The sequence below is a fragment of the Calypte anna genome, chromosome 8 (genome assembly GCF_003957555.1).
Source record: "Calypte anna isolate BGI_N300 chromosome 8, bCalAnn1_v1.p, whole genome shotgun sequence".
Lineage (NCBI taxonomy): Eukaryota > Metazoa > Chordata > Aves > Apodiformes > Trochilidae > Calypte > Calypte anna.
Genome location: NC_044254.1, coordinates 9354046 through 9374103, shown reverse-complemented (window position 1 = coordinate 9374103; position 20058 = coordinate 9354046). Strand labels below are relative to the sequence as shown.

At 38.0% G+C, this 20058-nt stretch overlaps 1 protein-coding gene across 4 annotated transcripts in view; it reads right to left on the bottom strand.

Annotated features, from left to right (window-relative positions):
- Positions 1-13980, bottom strand: part of CAMSAP2 (calmodulin regulated spectrin associated protein family member 2) — a 79448-nt gene extending 65468 nt beyond the window's left edge. The window contains exons 1-2 of one of the 4 annotated variants that reach the window (XM_030455180.1): positions 13155-13980; positions 3327-3586 (exon numbers count right to left, since the gene is read on the bottom strand). In XM_030455180.1, the coding sequence (XP_030311040.1) occupies positions 3327-3586; positions 13155-13293 (399 nt within the window). In that variant the 5' untranslated portion in view covers positions 13294-13980. The remainder of the gene's footprint in view (positions 1-3326; positions 3587-13154) is intronic. The other 3 variants (XM_030455181.1, XM_030455182.1, XM_030455183.1) reach the window with 3 other exon arrangements.
- Between the last annotated feature and the right edge of the window lie 6078 nt (positions 13981-20058).

Genomic DNA, 20058 nt, shown 5'->3' with positions numbered 1-20058 from the left:
GACTATAAAAATTAATCTTGACTTGAGCAGTGATCTATGTAAATTATATCTGGAAACACTGCAAAAAAATTATTGCATAATTATTATAAGTATGCTGAATTCTTAGGCTATTTCTGATTTTTATAGCCTGCCAAAATCTCCCATACTATTTCCACACAGAAATACATTTTTTGTTTAAAATGCAACTGCAACTTGCCAACTTTACTCATATTTTTCATCTTAGCCTTCATAAACTTTTCAAGCACCAGGTAATTCCTTTTGTATACATGACCTGAAGTATAATTTTCAGGAGAGAAATACTGATTCTTGGTTCAACATTGTTTTAATTCCAAGCTCTAGACTATTTCTGCACTGTTTAAAGTCTAATGTATCAGACCCAAGACTATATGAATTTCAACCGGGAGAGTAATAAATGGGATTTGGTTCTTCTGCTTCCCTACCAAAAATAAAGGGAACAGCACAATCCTATCAAATAAAATTTACTGAAAACAAACACAGAATTAAATTTTAACAGCTTGTAACACATGGAGAACAGAAATAGAGGTGCCACTGAATAGTTCTATAGCATTATCACAAGATGCAATCTCTAAAGAACATACAGTTTCGATTATAAATTTTTAAATCAGAACAAGCCTGAAGAATAAACTAACCTTCAATTTTACCAGAAAAAGAAACAAAAGACATGTGAACAAACCAAAGAGACTAAAGCCAACAGACTCCACCCGGGCTTCTCTATCCCTGCACAGGAGAGGCTTTAACAGCAGCCTTTGCTCCTGTTAATTTCCAAGTCCCTCTCTCCTATTCCCATTCCACCAAAAGAAACTGGTTTTTATATCTACATACACAAAAATTTGCAGGTTGTCAAATTAGATACTAACTCAGCCAAGCCAGTCTTAACTAATGAGGAAACTACTATCTATCCTGACATCAGTATTTAAAAAAGAACACATTTCCTAGACTTTTTAAAGTCTTAGGTGCTTCCTAGAAAACAGTCATAGCTACCTAAGGAACAGGGAAGCCCAAAATTTGACATGCTTGTTTAGCAAGTAGTCACATAAAAAGTAAATCAACAATCAATCACCACAGCCACCACTGCTAGAAACATACAGTGCAAGGAATTTCAAGCCTGTAGACTGCAGCTACACATATTATAAAGTGCAAGTAAAATTGTAACATGCCATACTCAAATCTCTCTCCATAGTTTCATTTTATAACTGACCCCTTTTTAGCAACTGAAGTGCAGTTTCATCTGAGCAGAGAACAATAAATGTCCTCTAACAAACACCAACACCTTTTCAAAAATTATGGGAAAGACAGGCTAGCAAAGAGGACTACCATGCTATTTTCTCTCAAATTACTCAAAATTAGATTCAACATGGGTTTAACAATCTGGTCTACTAGAGCAATGCAGAGTTAATTACATGTGCAAACTATCTGTTCTACACAACTGAAAAATTGTTGCATGCTCCAATTATTAACTTACACGAGGAAGAGGTACTGGAAGATACCAAGGCAATAATTTTGAGACTTTGTAAGTATTGCAACAGCTGGATTTGAAATTCTCTGCCAATTTTGTGAATTGTACAGTAAGGAAAAAAGTTGAGACATCCCAATTAAAATGTAGTGTTGCTGACGAGACCTTGGCTAGGGGTATGAGCATGGCATGACAAATGGAAAGTCTTGGGCTCTGAATATTAGCCTTGAGACTACAGTTTCACAGCCATTTCTTTGATAGTAAATGTTTCAGACATGGCTGCCCTTCTGCCTAAGCTAGTTGTGTTTCCACTCTAATGCTCCCTCTCATTGTCATGGTCAGCTGCTTGTGACCTAACTCAACAGCACCTGTACTCATCTGCTGCTGGTACAGGAGTGGGGACAAGTGACTCGGGCATAACGCGGGGATGTCAATTGTCATGACACTAATGCCTGAATAATAACTACTTGCTGATCCATACCTAAGCAGCACAGGAAAGAAACACAAACACCCACTTAAGCACGAGGGAAATACAAAATTGCAATTGAGGTGCATTTTAAGCAACGCTAATTACCAACTTAAAGATCAGCAAACTAGAAAACACTGACATTTTCTCAACTGACAACTCTGAAAAGAGATGCCTTACAACTCCTCTAGAAAGGGATCAAATGAAAAAAGTCAAATGGGAAAACCACAGGCTCATAAACCCAAGTCAGTAACTTTATCTTTCTTCAGAGACACAAACAGTATTCTGTAAAAACATGATCAGTCATGAGGTTTGTTTCTTACCCTCTTAGATGCTTTGACTTCCACAAACATTAGAAATGTTTACCCCAAAACCACCTATGATCACTGCAAGTGTCCTGCAAGTTCTATAGCAAGTAAAAGACATGCTGAAGTGCTATCCACAGCTTCTTTTACTAAAATGCCACTTGTTCTTCGCTGAACTTGTCTTCTAAAAGTTTATCAAGATAAAAAACGATACCAGCAAGATTTCAGGTTAACTTCATGCACTTTTCACAGCTTAATCTTAAGGGGAAGTATCTTGACTAATTTTATTACCACTGATAAATTTTTATTTTCAGTTCTTAAGCATTCTATCAGCAGGAAAAATTTCTCAAAATAAAAACAAAGTAGATATAAAAAACCTTATCTTGACATCACAGTAACTAACTACTGCCACTTCTAAAAAACATTTGTGCAAACCAACAGGCATAATACTTTTTGGCAATACTGTATAGAATAAAACATTAGTTATAAATTAATTAACTTTGATGTTGAACCCCTAAAGCCTCTGCAAGTCACCAATTGATACCAACTGATCAAATGGAAGACTCTAGTCATATTCTGCCAACTACTTGTTAATCATCTTCCATGTCAGTAAACCCAAGATGCTTGTAAGCAGACAATAAAAACTTAGTTGTGTTCATTTTTACACACCACCATTCTACCAACAGCTACAGGGCAATGATCACAGAAATAGAGGGACTGGACTTAAAACAGAGCGGTCAGCCAACTACAGAGGGTAGATTCAAACAAAAAAGACCCTAGAACACCTAAACAACTTTTCCAAAACAGCAACAGTCACAAATGTAAAACTGAAACCAAAGTGTTCATATTGAACTAAGTAGAATGATAGGTGTTTTCAAGCATAAGTACAGAGGAAAACCACCTACTTTGACAGCTATGAAGAGACAAACCAAAACAATTGTAAAACTCCCAGTAATGAATCACAGTTAACTCCTGAGGAAAATACTTCAGCACAGTGACACATGTTAAAAGACAGACCTGTAGCTATTGGAAGTACACAGGACAACAGAAGAAACATAATATGCAAGCTTTAAACACTCACCATCTGAATTGGTTTTTTGTGAAGATCTCGTTCAGTCACCAACTTTTCTTGTTCAGTAACATAAAGACCTTTTTGTGCCAGGGCTTGTATAACAGCATCATGACCTAGAAGTGGTTTTGCAGCATCACTCTTGAGAATAAGGCTCCCAGCACGACAGTAGAGCTCTGCCGACAGCAGCAAGTTAACAACAGGTGGTTTAATGTGCTCCTGGTCATACTGGTCTGTGTAAAATGGTTCTCGTAGTTCTTCTGGAACATTTTCTACAAAGACAAAGAAAAAAAAAAAACAAAAACGTTAGTATCAGAAAGGACAGATACAATACTAGGCCTTTTTTTACATGTATGAAACAATAACTGTGTTAAAGAAAACATATTTTATTATAGGGAAGGCATGAATCTTTACCACTCATCATGATACAAAACACTGGGAAAATCTGCATACAAAGGTAACAATATAACTATAAATAGAAACTTAAGAAAAACTCAAAGAGAGCTTTACACTGCAAAAGCCACACCAAGAGGACCATCTGTGGTTTACAGCATCATTATTTTAAAATTTCTTGGCTTCTCCAAATACATGCCCAAACATTCTAATTTCCTTGGCACATTATATAGGTCAAACTTAAAGGCAGAACAACACCCATTTAAACACAAAATCCTGTTTCTACTACAATAACAAAATGGGAATGGAACATTTTATTTTAGCACCAAACAATTAAAGATGAAAAGGGACACTTTCACTGAGGAGCCATCTAGGTTTCATATATGCAAGAGACACATGGCAATTCAGCAATTCAGCATAACTACATGGATGCTTTACTGGAATTAAAAGAATTGAAGAGGATGGGGGAGAGGGAGGATCAATTTCCTTCTGACAAAATCCCGAATTCTTACTTGCCTAGTTGTGTTACTGCCTTTCCCTTAAAAATGTGACTTTCCTCCTTTTTCAGTAAAATGGCTTACCACCCAAAAAAACCTATGTAAGATACCATCATGTTTATTCTTAATTTTAACCCCAAAATTAGCATTCCAAGACAATCTAACAGTGTTTCCTAATACTTGACAAGACACAATACCAGCAGAGTATACTTATAACTGTATAAATTAATTACATATAGTACTAGGCGAAATGAAACTACATCATCAGTGAAGGTGATTTAATATATATGTTGGTTGTTTAATACGAAGGCAAGTAACTTAGATATAGTTTCCAACCTCACATTTCTAGTTATATGCACTGCAAGATGCCCAGTTTTCCCCATGTAAAAATTTTGCTCTCCGTTGTTATAAAATTAGATAGGCCTACATCAGCTATGGGATAAAGGGCATATGATTCTTTTCCTGAGCCCAAATGGAAAAGCCTAATTAATTACTACAAGTTAAAAATTAACTGGAAAGCAGAGATGCAACTGAAGGTTCCTATCTTCCATTTGCCTTCAGCTGGATAGATGGCTGAACAAAAAAGGTTTGAAGCAGAGGGTGGAGTAAACAGCCTAATGTGGGTGGAGCAGAAGAGAAAAATCAAAACATGCCATCACAAGATAATGACAGATTATCTTCTCCCTCATACATATTCCATTACAGCTCAGGTGCTTCCATTATGGGCTTTGGAAGAAGGGTTAGCTGCCTTCTAGCTGGAAAGGAGATACGAACTTATAGAATGAAAAAAGGGGAAAAAAAAACATTACCGTACTTCTTAAATGTCAAAGATGGTAGAAAAAGGATAAGATATACCTTACTATTTGTCACTTCAAAGGGGAAGTGATGTATAGTTTAGAATTTGCTTAAACCATCTGGCTAAGAAAGATGACAGCTCTGCTTTAGAACACAGTGCAAGATACTCTATCATAGGTGGAACTATTTTGTTCTTTAAAGTACTAGTAAAGACTATTTTTTACAAGACAATAACAAAACTACTAACAAAAAAATCTACACATCAGGCAACAACACTTCAGTCTTCTCTTCCCACTTCCCAGCACCACTTACTGGCTCTATAGCACCTACAGTCACCCAATATTATAAAAAGCACTTACAATTAAGGAAATCTGTGAGCTGCTAGGTACCTGTTTCCCCTAGGCATTACTTCCATCTACCTCAATTCCTCCTGTCCTCCTTTTTCCTGTTTGTCTATATGTTTTCTATTTAAATACTAGCTCATTATGTCTGAAATTCCTCATGATCCATCTCTACCTTGGTTTCAGGATCTGACACCTCGTGACTTTAAACTCTGTAATTCCAAACACCAACTCATAAGCATCTTCATGCCATTTCCTCAAGCTAGAGAGCATTAGAAAACATTTTTGTTGAAAATATCATAGTGCACAGGAAGCAGATTTTGCCTTTTTTAAAAACAAAGCACTAACCCATTCAAATCACATGTAAAGTTAGATGGGGTGAGGGAGGAAGAGGTAAAGCCATTTGTAATTTCTTAGAGGACCTAAAAAAGCCTCATTTCCACTCAAAAACATACTCCTTGATAGAAGTTAGCTTTGCATAAGCATGTCACATAGTCCATGCTTTAGATTCAATGAAAACAATGATAAATTTGAGCTGAAGAGAAATCCAAGGATGTGAAAAAGAAAAATATTCTGCCTGTTCATGAATACGTTTCTGACCTGTATCACTAAAACAGAACTTAAAGTGACAAGATAATATGCAATAAATGTGTGTATCATGAAAGAATGCTTTCTACTTCTGGGGTTTAGTAATAAAAAAACCAGTAAATCAAGATTGTTACTATCAAAGGCTAAGAGAATTACTTAGAAAGGGTATTTCTATTTCTGAAAAATACAGTAAAAGGCAAAATGAGAGGTCTACCATTTCTTTTACTTCATCAGTGTTCACAACACTAAATCTGGAATAGAAATGCACTGATGTTCAGAAAAATAAAACTCAAAGTAAATTTATTAGAAAAATTGAATGCAGAAATAAGGGTCTAGGAAGAAAATCTATGACTACAGACATACTCTGAATTTATAAAACCAAAACATGTGAAAGCATACAAATAAAGAATCCCTGCAGCAACAAGATTAGAAGTCTTCACAAAAAAAAAAGATCTTATGAGTTCCCTCCTTTGCACAGACAGAAATACACGCACTTTTACACAGTTATAACTTGTATCAAACTGTTTGGTATCAGAAGATCTTAATAGAACATTCAAACAGTTTGTTTTGGTTTTGTGGTTTGTGGGGGGTTTTTTGTTTGTTTGTTTTTGTTTTGTTTTGGTAAACTATAACAAAGTGCAGCAGCTAGACACAGAAGAAGCTCTTCATGTTGCTGGTCTCAAAGGAACATCCCTTCCAGACCTGGCATGTGCTGCCTCTGCAGTCCTGTGGAGGGGAATTTCAAGAGAAAACCCAGTTCTCATCAGATTATCAGAAGAATCAGCAGGGTCAAAAGGCTTTATTAACAATTTGGGCAGGACTGGAGATTGTTAAACAGCTCTCTTAAGCTAAGAAGAACTTTAACACTAATTCCCAATATGAGCATTTTATCCATCCCTTTCCTTGGCCCAGCTGACAAGAGTCTTTCAAGAATAAACTCCAAATAAATCAGTAGTTTTAGAATAAATACCTTGTTGCACATACTGCCAAGAAGCACCATTTAACCTTGAGATTTATGGCAAAGTACAGTGATTATTTTAGAGAGACACAATAGAGACACTGGAGTGAAGCACATGAAACATGGACAAGACCAACGGAACTGAGTGCATTTCTGTTGGAGAATAAAATATTGGGAAGATCCAGCCATACTCTCACAGGGCCCAAAAGACAGGTTTCACTAACATGTCCTTGAATTGTGCAGTAAGGTGACAAAAAAGGACAGTGGGTATGAGCCACTGAAATTTCAACTAGATACAAGTAAAAATATTCTACACAGCAAGAATAGCTAAGCAGAGGCACAGGCTGCCTGGGGATTCAGCTGCAGCACCACCATCCACTGGGATTTTCAAAGCTTCGGTGGACAAGGCTCTGGGAAACCCGGGAAACCTCCTCTAACTTTGAAGCCAGCTCTCCCTGGAACAGGAGGTTAAATGAGATGATCTCCAGAGACAGCTCTCACACTATTTTTTTTCCTAAAATTGTCAACAGAACTATAGGTTTCAATTTTGGAAACTTTTCTTGGTACGAGTTAAAAAATTCAAAATGTCAATTTTAAAATATTTAGCTGTGAAGAGAATAAATAAAGCTAATGTACAAGTTCAATGGATAGGGGAAAGCACAAAAAGGAAACACCACATTAGCCCAAAACAATACGGTAAATTCAAGAATCAGGCTAACTTTATTCAACATATTCAATATATCTTAAGGTAATATTTCTATGAATTATAATGGACTCTGAAGTCCTGTAGATACTCTCTTCAGATAAGAATAAATAAAATACAAATGAAAGGACCTATTCCTAGCTTTAAAGAAAACACAAGGTTATTGTTTCTCCTCACCATGAGACAGAATTATAACTTTTTTCCATCTAAACATGATTTTAAAGAGAAGGAAAAGTAGTATCTAGAAATAATTCATGGCTACAAGCCCTGAATTTACCTTCAAAAGCTGTGCTATAAGCAAAACTCTCTGCTCAGGTAAGTGTGAATTACTCCTTTAAGGACAGTATGAATTCCTCCTTTGGAAAAAATTACTTGAATTATTTTGAGAACTTTACAAAAAATCCAGCTTGTTTTTAAAGAAAATGTAAAGTTTCCAGAATTCCACACAGATTAATTTTAATTTTTATATTTTATTTAATAACTAATGTAATGGTTTAATTTTAATATTAACTTTCAGTTACATACTGTTGAGTTTTTCAAGTTTGAGTGACGAATTCCAGATTTATTAATGTTTGCATTAATGAAGTCCAAAATCTTACAAACCTTTGTCAGAAAACTTTGGAGTTTTTGTTTTCCATTCATGAGGATAATATAGACAAATTAATTAGAACATCCCTGGTGAAATATTTTAAGAGGCAACTTTAAGCCTCACTCTAGTAAACACCCACCTCTACAGGTTACTGACATCACTGCTAAGAGAAGACCATCAATTATGGCAGAATTATTTCATGAAAACTCCAATACCTTTAGCCACGTCCTAGTGCGAACCAGTAAATGAACTTATGCCAGATCTTAATGGACTCAATTGCTTGACAGTATTGTATCAAGTAAGATATAAGACATACAGACCATCTCAGTAGATGATCACTCCAATCTACAGATTTTATTAGGACTGATCAAAGAACCAATTTGTCAGCAACTATTTTAGAGACACGGTGGAAAGGAATTAAAACAAAATTCCTTGCAAGAATCTCAAATATTTGCTTTTATACTCTAAATTCTTGTGTAAGTTTTTCAACAGCTGTCATATCAAGTAAATGTAAAGAAATTAGATCTGCTAGGAAAACACTGATAGATGTTCTGGCTTGCAACACCCAACAAAACAAAGTATTTAGTTTAAAACTTGCTTCTGTCAGATACGCAATGTTCATTTCCTCCCTTCATGGTTCTACTAGCAACATCTGCAAAAAGTAGTAAGTAGGTTACATATGAATTTTGCAAATATTAATCATCAAGAGACAACTATTTTTATGTTTCTTGGGTAACATCTAGCTGCAGATGATGCGATTTATAATCTATTGCTTCAAACACCTATAAAGGATAAATTTAATGTTAAAAGGTGGGCGGACTATTTTTACTGCAGAAAACACTACAATATTTAGGACAAGCACTCAGGCCTGTGCAGCTTTTGTTCAGTTTTTAGCGCATTCCTGTCAACCCCATGTTAAACCAGTGAAATTTATTACTGTAGTAGGACAAGATGTAGTATATATAATAGAGCAGCAACAGATTTAGCTCTCCTTTAAAAAACTGTTCCCATATTTTTCCAAACATCATACCTATCAGAGACAGTCTTAACTTAGTAACTAAAAACTGGATGCAAAGCTGTCCAAAAAATAGTTTTCCAAGAATACTCAGGGGTCCCAAATCAAACAGAAAAAGCTTAAAGAATGAGTTTTTTTCATTCATACTAGCTGAGGTTCTAGAGAAGCAATTCCAAGATACAAAAGAATTGAAAGTGGTTTTGGAAGAAAAAAATTAAAATTCAAAATTATTTTGATAAGTAGAAGTGGTTTGAAATAGGATGCAGTTATATAAGTATAGCTGCAGAGCAGGAACCTACAACCATACAATTACAAGATGGGAACAACTGAGTAGGCAGCAGTTCTGCAGAGAAAGATATGGAGCTACAGTGAATCACAGACTGAATGAGTCAACAGTTCTAGGCTGATGCAAAATGACAAATTTCATATTCTACTGAATAAAGCAGAGTATTATTACAGGTTGGAAAGATGAAGTAATTTTTCAGCTAACCTGCACTGGTAAGGGTTTAGCTGGACCTTTATAGATCTCGATTTAAGTACATTTATGCAAAACTGACCACAGAAAAAAAATCCAAAACACTAAACCCCAAAAACAGTCCAAAAAACCCTCAGTTACAAAAATTAAGTTGAAAAAAAGGCTTGTCTAACAGCAAAACAGAGGCAACACTTTTTATTATGTGGAAGGTATAATATCAAGTGGTTAGGTGCCCACCATTCACTGGGAGCAAGACAAATAATGCATTTACAGTATAGCAAAAAGACACCAAGGTCATTATGTTGTTCTAACATCAAAAACTAAATATGGATTCAAATTGACTAGCAGACATATCATGGAATCTCTATAACTACAGATTTTAAAAAAACAGGCTAAACGAACATCTGCCAGGAGCAATGTATATTTAGCTCAGCCTGTCTTTAGGACAGCAGATGGGTAAGAAATTTTCCAGCCACATTTTCTATGACTTGAGTAGATTAAGAAGACAAAAACTTCCCAATTCAGAACAATGACATACCCTCTTCTGGTTTAGGTATAAAAAGGGCAAAAAGGGGAGAACACTAAGACTGTTTTAAAATTACTCTTATGAAGCAGGTTATACTTATACTTTTAAGTTGAAGCATAAAATATCAATACAGCTCAACAATTTCTTTGGAAAGTAGTTTGCTATACTGAAATGGTTCACTCCCAGAATTGTGAGTTAATGGTGATATTTAGTGTTTGCAGATTTAATTTCTAAGGTCAATCATTCTCACTTTCATACTTCACTCTCTTTGTTAATTTTCCCCCCTTTCAGGTACTGCAAATTGTGTCACTTAAATAATTTGGTTAATACAAAACACCAAACCTGAATTGTCCTAACACTGATAAATTCTCACAGCAAAATATCAAGTCACAAAATCTTAAGCTCCCTCAACAGGCAAATATGAATGCTATTTTCAGTTAGTATTTCTTTAAACAAAATTTTTATACACGGTTCCTTCAACATAGCTGTTAGTATATTATTCTCATGAGACACTTTACTAATAAGACAACCTACCTTGACTTGCCCGTGTTGTGAGCCAGACTCTAGCCTTGTAATTTAATTGAGGAAAACAGCAATACAATTGGTGTCTCAATTTTGGGTGTTTGATGATTGATCCAAAAACCACTACTAAATGTTAATGAATATTAATATTAATGAATAGGACCCATTTCAAAGTCTTTTTTTTTCAAGAAAGAATTCTTTTCACAACACCTACCGAAGCTGTATCCACAATTTTTGGTTGAATTAAAATATGCTGTTCAGAATGTGAAATATGGTAACTGAAAGTTTTGCCCATTTGATACATAAAGATTTAGATTTTATCAACCTGAGTGCAAAATTTTTCACTTTTCTTTAATCAAAATGAATGGCATTAATTTATGTCTGAGACAGTGGGGAAATAATCTTTCACTTCCCCTGCCTTCTTAAGGAATTCCAATATTTCAGGGTTAAAAAAAGAAATTAACTGTAGCACCCATAAACCCATTAATTATCCTAACTGCTTTGCACAAATGCACATAGCCATAGGTAGAAGACACAATTCCAGTTCTGCTACAGATCTACTCCGAAGAACTAAACCAAGTAATTTAACAAACCCAAACTTCCTTCCTCTGTGGAGGAGGTGAAGGTCAGTTCTTCTGTTTTGGTTCAAGGATAGAGGAAATGTTTGCATTGCAGGCATGCAAGTCCTGTATACTCTTCTTTGAGGCTACTAGAGATATTAACCTAGTATAAGGACTGTGAGATAAGCAACACTACAATTGTGTACATTTACCTCTCTTCTTCCTATTACATTAAAGAAGTATTTAGAGGGCAGATGGAGCTATTATCTCCTCTAATCATGTTCCATTTATACATCTGGGAAATACCAAGGTAATGAAAAGGGTGAAGGAATTGGCTTTGGGTCATCCTCTCTAGAAAAGTAGCAGAAAAGTACCCTGCAAGTTGCTTTACACACCCAACAGAAACTCAACCAATATAAACCAAGACATTTCAACCACAGAGCACATATGTGTCAAAATTCAGTAGAAAAAAGGCTTTGAGGCTAGAATGCTGGGTTATATAATTGCACAAGCACTGTACACCCAGAATCCCATGAGTAGAATGTATAGAAGCAAGCTACCTAAAAAGACAATGATCTCTGAAGATGTTGAAGCAACTACTTGAGAAGTAAAGTAGCAGAGAAAATTACTGCATTGCTAACATTACTAACATATGTCATATGCCATATATCAAAATATTATATACTTGCCAGTTCTTGCAAAGGGGAGATTACTGACGAATCTTTATACGGAAACAGTATTTTCATCTTTTTTCTGTCTGACATGATGAACATGCACTTTATTTCAGTAGCTACTGATCTCACTAAAATTTCACTAGGTTCAATCACTTTGAAAGTAGCCTTTTGGAGGCACCACACCAAATGTCAGCAGTTCCTAGGGGATTCATATACATACCTTTTACCCCGTTCAACTACATTACAATACTCTGACCCTAAACGCAAAAGGTACAAATTTTCATATGAAGGAACCTTTTCCTGTTATTCTACAAAGAATAGGGGTAAAAATATTGCCTGCTAATATCTAACCCACCTTTGATGGAAAAAAGACTTTTAAACCACAGAAACCTACAACACATTACAGCTATATTAAAAACAAACAAACAGAAAACCCCAAACAAACAACAAAACCAAACAAAGCTCGGTAAATTTTTAAAATGCTTCCCTCAGAAGACCACTTCAAGTCTGGTATTCCTCAATACCCAACAAGAATAATAGGTCTGGTATTCCTCAAGGCCCAGGTTTTCAAAGACAGAGCAGTAATGCCTTTCAGAGGCATTACAATCAATTCTATTTAGGCTTACAGACAAGGACAGCCTTCCGTATTGTGCAGGCCAAAACCTGGCATTAAACGCTCCTTCTCCCGAAACCTTTCTTTCTGCTTAACCACTCAAATGGCTACAGGCTACCGTCACACATGTCAAAACTAACAGCGCACATCCATTTTCAGAGCTAGCCCCAATTCAGGTCCTAAAACAGCGTTAGGAAAATTTTCGAGACAAGAGACAAACATGGATTGCTGTTGTTTTTTGTTTTTTTCCCGCACTCTAGCAGTGTCACCCGAGAAATAAATAAAATACAATTTACATATTCCTCAAATAAAATTGTATTAGCTCCAATACACAGAAATTACTCACTAATGGAAACAGGGGTACTACTACAAAAAGGTTAATTACGGAAAAACAAAAGAAAACAAAAAAAACCCCCACAAGTTGTAAAGGAATCTAAAAATGAGGGAACGGACCAAAACCATTTCCTACGCACCGTCTGCCCCCCCCACCCTCCTTCTCATCTCTTCAGGGATGGGCTCGCACGTTCTCAGAAGCGAAGCAACCAAACAGGAACCAGCATCAAAGAAAGGGAAGAAGAAGACGCCACCTACCTGTCCCAAAGGCCTTGGCCACCAGCCAGGCGAGATTACAGGCGATTTTCGCCCGGGAGAAATCATAATGGTCAAAGGGTTTGATGGCAGGGACAATGAAAGTCTTCCTCATCTCCTTGGCGTCTGCAGCATCCCCCATCTTCTCACAGGACCCCTGGCAATTCGGAACTTACATGGCTCTTCCTCCTCCTCCCGCGGCCGAGAGAGACGCCTGTAAATAGGCCGACAGCAGCTGAGGGCAGCGCTGAACCCAGCTGTCCGTAAAGGGCTAACGCCGCCTCCCGCCTTCCTCCGCACAGGAATGTGGCAGAGCCCGAGTGTCCTCTTCTTCTTCCTCCTCCTCGCTCTTTGTCTCAATTCACTCACGCCGCCGCCCCACACCTTCCGAAAAACGGCCTCCGGCGGCCCCGGCCTGCCCTTCCCCGGGGAGACCCTCTGGCCAGGGCTGGGCGCCCCAGGCCGCCACCCCTCCGGCCCAGGGCGGGAACCTCCGGTAAGGCCGCCGCAGCGGCCGGGACAGGGCCCTTCCCGGCCCGGGCGAAGGCGCCGAGATGTCAAAACGCCGGGGACCGGCTCCAGAACGCCGCCCAGCCCCGCCGCCTCACCTCACCGCCGGCCTGCAGCGGGCCGGGAGCGACAGCAGCTACCCGCGCCGCTACCCCGCGCCCGGACGCTGCACCAGCCGCCCCTCAGCCAGGCGACGCGCTCCTGGCTCCCTCAGCAGCTGCCGCTGCGGCTTTCCACCCGCGGCTGCCGCACTGGAGAGGCGAAAGGCGACTGCGCATGCGCCAGCGCCACGGCCGCCGCCACCACCGCCTCCCCGCTTCGGCGTGTCGGGTCGGGCCGCCCTCCGCCGCCGGGCGGGCTGTCATGTGTCCGCCCCCGCCCCACAGGGGGTGCTGGGCGTCGAGCTGGGCCATGGCTTCAGCCGCGGTCGGTCGGTGGGGCCTGGCCTCGGGCGCGCAGTTGGGGCGTGGGAGCCCGGGCAGGCTTAGCTGAGGCTTCGCCCAGCGGCAACGGGAGAGGGGCGGAGTGTTTGCCGCCGGTGAGGGGACGCCGGGCGGTGCCCAGTTGTGGGGAGAAGGGCGGTGTCCCTTGGCTGCATGGCCCACCCGTTGCCGGCGTCGCCGCTTTCCGCAGCCGGACCGGACTAGACCGGACCGGCCTTCCGAGCTCAGCCGTCGGCTTTTTGCGGCGTCTTATGGGGAGGTCGGGATCAGCCCCAGCTCTGCCTCGGGTTCAGGAGTGTTTGAGGAGCCTGTGGCCGCTTCGTTGCGGGGGATCCTGGTGGCCGGGGCCGCACTGACCGGAGCCGGGGAAGGCAGCCGAGGAGGCGGACTTCTCACCCCTCTCTTGTTTATCTGTCCCTCCTCATTAAAATTGTATCTATATATAGCGTCTTGAGTACTTGGGTAGAAAAATTACACAGCCTTAAAATGGTTTGGGGCCTGTTCACATAATAACTGTAATAACAGGCAGTAGTAACATTCTGCCCTGGAGACCATCAGCTGTCTTGCTCACCAGTACCTGGGCTGTTTTGGAAATGGATGAAATTGCTTTAACAGTGGCTTGTGTGGAAAGAGATTAGTCACAGTAAGAACTAGTGACCGGGTGATGAGTGACTTGCGTTCAATCAAAATTGTATGAGTTAGCTTTGAAGTCTGGGTCTAAGGATGCAGTGGTGCTGGTGACCACCACCCTGCCTGCCCTTTGCATGGCCACTGTGTAACTGGGTGACCAGCAGCACCAGGGGGTACTGAATTCGTGCTTTTGGGCAATAAATAGCCATCAGGCTGGTTTAATGTAGAAGTGTGGTCCTGTTTACCAAGCTGGGCGTTCTAGAAGGTGAGCCAGTTCAAGAGGCTGATCTGGCCAAAAATTTAATAGTTTCTTTTTGTAGTGTAGTTTTTTATCTGGCTGAGGACTCATGGGCTTCTAAAGAACCACTTTTAACCTAGAGTAATTATTACTTAACCTGCTTTTTTTCTTATTTTTTTCCTTTGTGGTAATTTATTGTCTTTGTGTTTGAAAGGATAGTGAATTGATCTGGACAAGAGATTTTCCATGGTTACGTGGTTGTGTATGCTTCTAGAATTTCACATGCACAATAATACAAACATGATTATGAGACCATAGTGTACTTTATAGTTTTACTAACATGCATCTGTATTAGTAATGAGTAAATTAAAGGGTTGTGGAGATCAACATTTGAAGAGTACTCACTGTTTCCCCATGTTTCCCAAACTGTCATGTGTATCTCTTATAGGTGGTACATAGGTAGCTACAAAACCAGGAGCCACTGTTGGTGGTGTTGAGGAGAGGATGAAAGTTTAGAAATCCTACCTTGAGGATTCCTGATCCTCTCCAGAAGACATAGGAATAATGGTACCAAATTAACATAAAGGTGTGACTTGGGAAAGTGTTCTCTATTCAGGAAGAATGTATTCTCTTGTATAGATTTAACAACAAACATCTGAAATTCATAAGCTTTAAAATGTCAAAAGATTTTATAAAAATACAGATCGAGATCCCAACTCATTTGTTGCATAGCTAAGAAAATACCTAAAAACTAGAGAAACCTACAGGAAAACATGTTCAGGAAAACTGTAAGGTCAGTATTCAGATAGGAGGGATTTTGAGAGGTCAAAAGATTAAAAACTAGTCCCTATAAAATAATATGAAATTTGCAGAAACAGCTTTCTTACACAAATGTGACATAATCCAAATAAGGAGTCATATTTATGGAGACAGTTACATTTATTGTACTCCTGTATTTATTATCTGTTCCTATGCTCTTGCAAAACATCACATACATTTCTTCTGTATATATACATATATTATATAGTATATATATTCTATATTGTGAGATTATTGACACTTACTTGAATCAAATACAAATGTGGTCTGATTTTCCAAAATTCCTTCAATTGCAAGTCCCTTCATACTTAAACAACAGTTTTAGTTTGTTGTTCTTTTTTTTTTTTTCTACTATAACACATCTCAGAAATTGCAAGAGATACAATTATGGGCAGGTGTATGTGTGTATACATATATATATATATATATGAACGTTGTTACCAGTCTAATTTAAAATGCAAAAAACCTGTGGGTGCAGATTTTGTGTCAGTGATACCTGTTCAGAGTCGCAGTACAAAATCTAAAAAAGCTGTATTGTGGTAACTGCAATCAAAGTGAGTTTTTCTGACTTGCTCAGTGCTCTTGGAAGTAAATGCATTAATGTAAAATCTGTGTAAGTGAAAAAGAAGACAACACCACCACCAGTTGTTGGAGTTTTTGTGCCAGTTCTTTTGCAGACATGCCAAATGGGATCTTGTTTATTGCATTGTCAAATATATCAACAGCCAACATGAAAAATGAATGAAGTTCGCTTTAATTGTTCAGACTAGATAAAGAGAAAAACTGAGTGAGAAGTTATCACGTTTTTTCTCCTCCCATTTATTAATCCTAAAATATTTTAAATAGTGATAGTCTGTATTGTATACAATATTTCTGCTGCAAACTACTTTATACTTTAAAGTTCATTCCAAGAGGAAGGACAAAGTATTGGGAATTATAACAAGCAGCTCAAAAAATTGTAATTATTTTTTTAACCTTCCATCTGCCTTTCTTTCCCCTCCATCTCTCTGCCCCAAATTAGAATCCCACTTGACCAGTTTTGTCCTGTAACTACATCACAGGTTTGATGCTTCACTCTCATGTGTCTATCCATTTACACAGTGGGTGTACCAAGCCTGTAGTCAGTGTCAGGGCAACAGGAACAAATACGACCATGAAGTTATGAATAATGATATGGTGACAGTTGTTGCTGATAGTTTGAAGCTTGGGAGATAGTGGACTGAGCCCTGACTAGCCATTTTATACCCCTTTTTTTTTTCAATTGTTTTAAGATTTACTTGGCTTCTGAAGAGGGTATGTATAGAGGTGATGCCCTTTGACTAAATTCAGGCTAATGCTTGAGGGAGTGTTCAGGCTGGAATAAGATTTCATGTGTAATTACTCACATGACTTGATGATACAATACTTGATGATAAAGGCAAAGTAAAATGTTTTAAATTAGCAATATCATTACTTTTTCTACTGTGGTGCTATGAGCTGGGCTCAGTGATAGTGAACAGACATCAGGCTACCTACAGAAGTTAGTAAAAAGATTCCTGTTTCAGATTCAGTGGCTGTGTTAGGGGAAAACCACACATAGCAGTTCATGGCATCTATTCTGTTATGTAATGCTTCAGTCTTGATGTCAGAAAAATAACACTATCTTTAATTTCTGCTGTCAAAATAGCCTATTTAAGATGATCCATGTGTTTCCCTTAGCTTAGACTTTATCAGTCATGCTAGAAATGGTGGTGGCTGAGGGCAGGGGTGTGTCCTGTGGCCTGTAACCTCTGGCAAAGAGGCAGCATGGGCAGCTTGATGTGGTGCTGTCAGACTGTCAACATGCAGACCAAGAACCAGTCGTGTCCCAGTGTGATCCTTAAGAAACATGCTTAGCTTCAGCAATTTTTGTGTTGGATATGTGGTAATCTTTAAATTATTCTGTAAGGTTATTATAGCCTAGGGATGACTTGTGAAATGAAGTTACTGATGTTCCAGCCTTTTAAACCTACAGTATTTTATTAAATATACTGCTTTATAATTAATGGTAAAACTGTAGGACTTAAGAAATTGTATTTTTAAATAGGCATTGTCAAGTGGGTGATTGAATAATAAACTTTCTTTGCATTATTGCTGAAATACATGTATGTAGTTTCTGCAAGCTAGGATTTTTCTCAGAGTGTGATTTTGGAGTGTAAACTTCCTGTTTCAGGATGATACAAAAGCACAAGAATTAATGTCTTTCAAATTCTTCCATTAATTTGTAATAGCAAAGTGCAGAGGCATTTAAAAGGGAAAAAAAAGTTTGCCAACTTTACAGATTCTAGAAGAATCTTGAGTCAAAGGTAAATATGTAAAGCTTGGCATGACATTTTACTTGGATTGTCTGTGAGTTTTGATATGGTTAAAAATTAAAACAGGAAAAAGGTAGAGTAATACTTACTTCAGCTCATTTGCTACTGAAATCTTTACAATCAAAATGCCTAATGTGAAATGAATGTGATACCTAACAGTAATTAATGCCTCAATATCTGGATGCTACACGTGTCATTTCCCAAACCTGGCTTTGACCTAATGGAGGTCCATGAAGGAGGACAAAATAGATCTTTCCTCCCCAGTTCCATCATGCTGCCAGCTAGGCCACAGATCTGTCCCTTTCCTGTGGTCTGTGAGAAGAAAAACCTCTGATCTCCATCAATGCTAAAGGCTGGCTGGGGTTTTTTTTACATCTTTCTTGTTACTACAATGTTTTCTTTGCTGTGATTTATTTATTTTTTTTAATTTTTTAGTCTTTTCTCCACACTAGCTACTTTTATGTTCTGCCCATATCCTGGAATTGCATTTGTGCTGGGGGGGTTTTAGATAAGTTTTATTCCAAGGTGTACTGTGCAGTACTCCCTAATTCCAATGCTTTCTCCTTATTGACTTTCCAGTCTTGCCAGGTTGTCCATGAAGAGAGCAAATGCTCTCCTATATCTGATATTTTTTATTATAAACTTTAAAACATAGGGAATAGAATCCTATGCTCTTTCATTAAGTGAAATCTGTGTAATATTTCTTTTATTACCACCTAGTGCCTCACGTGTTTCCTAAGGAAAATCCTAATCACGATTTTATAAATATAACATGTAAATACTAGAGCTAGTTTAGCTTCACAGTAAAATAAATTTATGGTGGAAAATTTACATTCAGGAAAACAATCTGTACAAAAATGAAATGCAATGTTATTATCATTATGGTAGCTGTTAAATGATTTATTTGCACTCCAGTTCAGAGGAAAATGGGCATGACTCATTTTCAAATTATGCATACAGGTATAAGAAGTTTAAATCTGTTAGCAATACTTTTGCTCAAAGACTGAATTTGAAATAGTGCACTTTTTTGTGTTGAACTATGGTCCACTTAAGTGACTGGCTGATTTTTTTTTTTTTCATTCTGCTTCTAAATGTGAAGAAAGATACAAACATTCATAGAAGCTCATTTGTTTGGAGCATACATGGGATTTATTAGTTGAGCATGAATAGACTTCAGTTTCCCATCTTTTGGCCTTGTTTTCAGTTTCCACTGAAGCCCCTGTGTGTCTGAATGAGAACTGAAGTAAATAGGAGAGAATGTTCTGTTAGAACAGTACAGTGCTGGTGTCATTTGACTGCAGCAGAACTTTGGATTTTTTTTAAGATTTGCTACTGAAGATGAATGAGGAAAGGAAAGCAAGGGAATAGCACAGGAAAATACCCTACAAAGGTGGTTTTGTTCCTATATACTTTGAAACATCATGCAGCTTTTCACTGAATTTTTTGACAGTTTCTCTTAACTTAGAACTTGCATGTTGTTGAGGAATTTTTGATTATTACTTTAAGGAGCAGATGTAAATAGCTGGTACACTGTATAAAAAGTGGCTGTGGAAAGTGTGTCTGAAGATTCTTATTGTAACCATTGTATATATTGTGGCCCTCAGTGGCATGGTAAGCTGGGTACAACCTGATTGCATTGAACTCTGCTACTCTTAATTCTCTTTTGGCATAACTGAACTTGTTTATAGTATTTACTGAGTAGCTTTGCGAGATGTATAGCTTGCACCATAAGTAGGTAGTTGAAAACATTTTCAGTGTACACAAATGTATGGAATGTCTAAGCCTCATGTAGAAGCATTTTATTTAAATACTGCCATATTTCAATATATATTAGAAACATGGAAAGAGCGACAATTATTTTAATAGTTCCTTTAAACTAAATGTATATATATTTTTGAATAAAAACTTGGCTACAAAAAGGATATTAAGCTTTA